The sequence below is a fragment of the Ipomoea nil genome, unplaced genomic scaffold, assembly GCF_001879475.1.
Source record: "Ipomoea nil cultivar Tokyo-kokei standard unplaced genomic scaffold, Asagao_1.1 scaffold1317, whole genome shotgun sequence".
NCBI classification, from domain to species: domain Eukaryota; kingdom Viridiplantae; phylum Streptophyta; class Magnoliopsida; order Solanales; family Convolvulaceae; genus Ipomoea; species Ipomoea nil.
The window spans coordinates 810968-813244 of NW_017617745.1; the positions used below are offsets into that span (position 1 = coordinate 810968).

The 2277-nt window shown below is 43.4% G+C and overlaps 1 protein-coding gene across 1 annotated transcript; it reads right to left on the minus strand.

Annotated features, from left to right (window-relative positions):
• Positions 1 to 259: 259 nt before the first annotated feature.
• Positions 260 to 1351, minus strand: LOC109185217 (nuclear polyadenylated RNA-binding protein 3-like). The gene is made up of 2 exons (XM_019335200.1): positions 1213 to 1351; positions 260 to 1017 (listed from the first exon to the last, which is right to left on the minus strand). The coding sequence occupies exons 1-2, from the start codon at positions 1349 to 1351 to the stop codon at positions 260 to 262; spliced, it is 897 nt and encodes a 298-aa protein (XP_019190745.1).
• Between the last annotated feature and the right edge of the window lie 926 nt (positions 1352 to 2277).

The window sequence follows — 2277 nt, forward strand, 5'->3', positions numbered from 1 at the left end:
TCCGAGAAGGAGAATGTCTTTCTTCTGGAATTTGATCTTTCATGTTATATCTCGGCTGATCATCATCCTTATCTTTGTCGTCATTTCTCTTTTCCCCCTTTTTGGCATCATCAGCACAGGTGGTAGGAGGAATAGAGGAGACCTTGTTGATTGCAAGCAAGATATCCTGAGCATACCCGAGAATTTGAAGTGCATATTCTCCCAGTTGGTACGAATTGTCTTGATATGTGTCAATCTTTGTACAGGCCAAATCAACACGCTATTTGAGGCCAAAATGAGAGTGTTTGATTTCGTGTTGTTGCCGCGCAACTTTGTTCAAGGCAGCTTCGAGATCATAAAGTTTCTTTGTCATTCTCTCAAGGATCTTGTGATCTGATTGGCTTTGTTGCTGCGGTTGAGGCTGTGCTGGAGGTGGAGGTCGAGGTTGAGATTGTGTTGCTATCAGAAAATTGACCTTCTTGCACAGATCATCCATAACTTTCGTGTCTGTTTCTCGTAGAGCAAGATATTGTTTATGGATGGTTTCGGCTGAATGAACAGTTTCTCTCATGAGGTTCATGATAGTCCGTGGGGACTCTGCAGTGGATTCTTCCTCAATGTTTGTTGGCGATGTATCCATGTGATCATCTTGAGGTGGTGCTTCCCATTTTCCACCACTGGCTGAGCTAAGAAGAATTGGTGAGGCTTCCAGTTTGCCCTCACGCACTGTTGCTTTCTCTTGCATGATCGGAGTCTCGTCCATGGGTTGGATATGTGGAACGATAGCACGAGACAGGTCTTCTGGATGGTTAGTTGAAACTTCTTCTGAGTCATCACTGTCAGAGGGTAGTTTTCTTAAGGGAGATCTTTGAGGATAGGTGTCATAGTCAGGACCGATTAAGAATGTATGACTGTCTTCAGGGTCGGCTTCTTGAGCACCTACATTACCCAACTGATCATTATTATCACCATCGTCATCATCATCATCATCATTCTCATCATCAGCATCACCGACATCATTATCATCTTCATCTTCATCTTCATTTTCAGCACTTTCGTCTTCTTCAATCTCTCGTCCAAGCTCATCTTTCGTGCCACTGACATTACAATTTGGATCATTTTGGTGTTCCTTCTCTAATGTGGTCTTGATCTTTGATAGCAACATGGCATATCGAAGTTGCTTCATTTCTTCTTCAAAAACTGGATCCAAGGGTGGCTTGTTAAGTTCGATGCAGATTGGAGCTTTATCTCTCCCGAGAGTGCGATTTGTCATCTTGTAAGAGAATACTCGATTGATTTCTTCAATTCGAAGAGCTTTGGAGATATCATCAGTGCTAATCCATTCAAGTGCAAAGGCTTCTTCGTCCTGCATTTCTTCAAATGTTTCAAGAAAAGTTCTTAGGGGAGCAGTTCGCCAGTTTTGCCACTGCAGGACTCGTTTATAATCCCTTTCAATGGATTCTCTGAGCAATTTATCTCGTGAAGGTCGAGGAACTTTTACTTCAGGAGCTGGAGCTGAAGGTTTCGGGATATCCGGAGATGTTACTTGCACAACGGCTGTCTCGTCTACCAACACAGGTTCTTGTGTCAGAATTACCTGCTCTGTATTGGTAGGTTCTTGTGGCAGACAAGGCAAATTGATCAAAGCATCAGTCGCTTCTATCGTCTTTTCTGGTGACCCAGGTTCTTATGGAAGACTTAGGCGACTGGCCTCCATGTCTACATCAGCAGGTTCTTGTGTCAACTCACGAAGAAGTTGATCTGCTAAGGTAGGTTCTTGTGGATGGTGGTCTTGAGGAGAACCGAGATTAGACTTGGGTTCTTGAACATCAGAAATTTTCTCAAGAAGAACATCTTTCGGTTGAGCTTCCCCCTCAGAAAGTGCTTCTTTCGTGATTATTTCTCCCTATGGGGATGCATCTTTCGTGTCTTCTGCTTTCGGTGTAGAAGGTTCCTTCGGGAAAGATTTAGCCTTGAAAGGAGACCGAAAGTGACTCTTTTTTATGATTCTAGAGAGAATCAGATTATCTTCGTCTTCGGATGAATCTTTGACAAATATTGTTTCTGGTAGAGGAGAAGGTGGAATTGGATCTTTCTTCTCTTGTGGAGATTTTGGAGGGATTGGAACAGCTGGAGTTTCTTCTGCCTTTTTCGCCTTACTCCGAGAGGAATGTTTTTCTCGTTTTTGTCGTTTCGGCTTGGGTTGATCATCTTCTGAAACCCTAGGTGTTCTTGACTTCCTCTTGGCTTTGACCTGCTCAATAGGGACTCCCAACTCCAATGCCTTCTGCTTGTCAT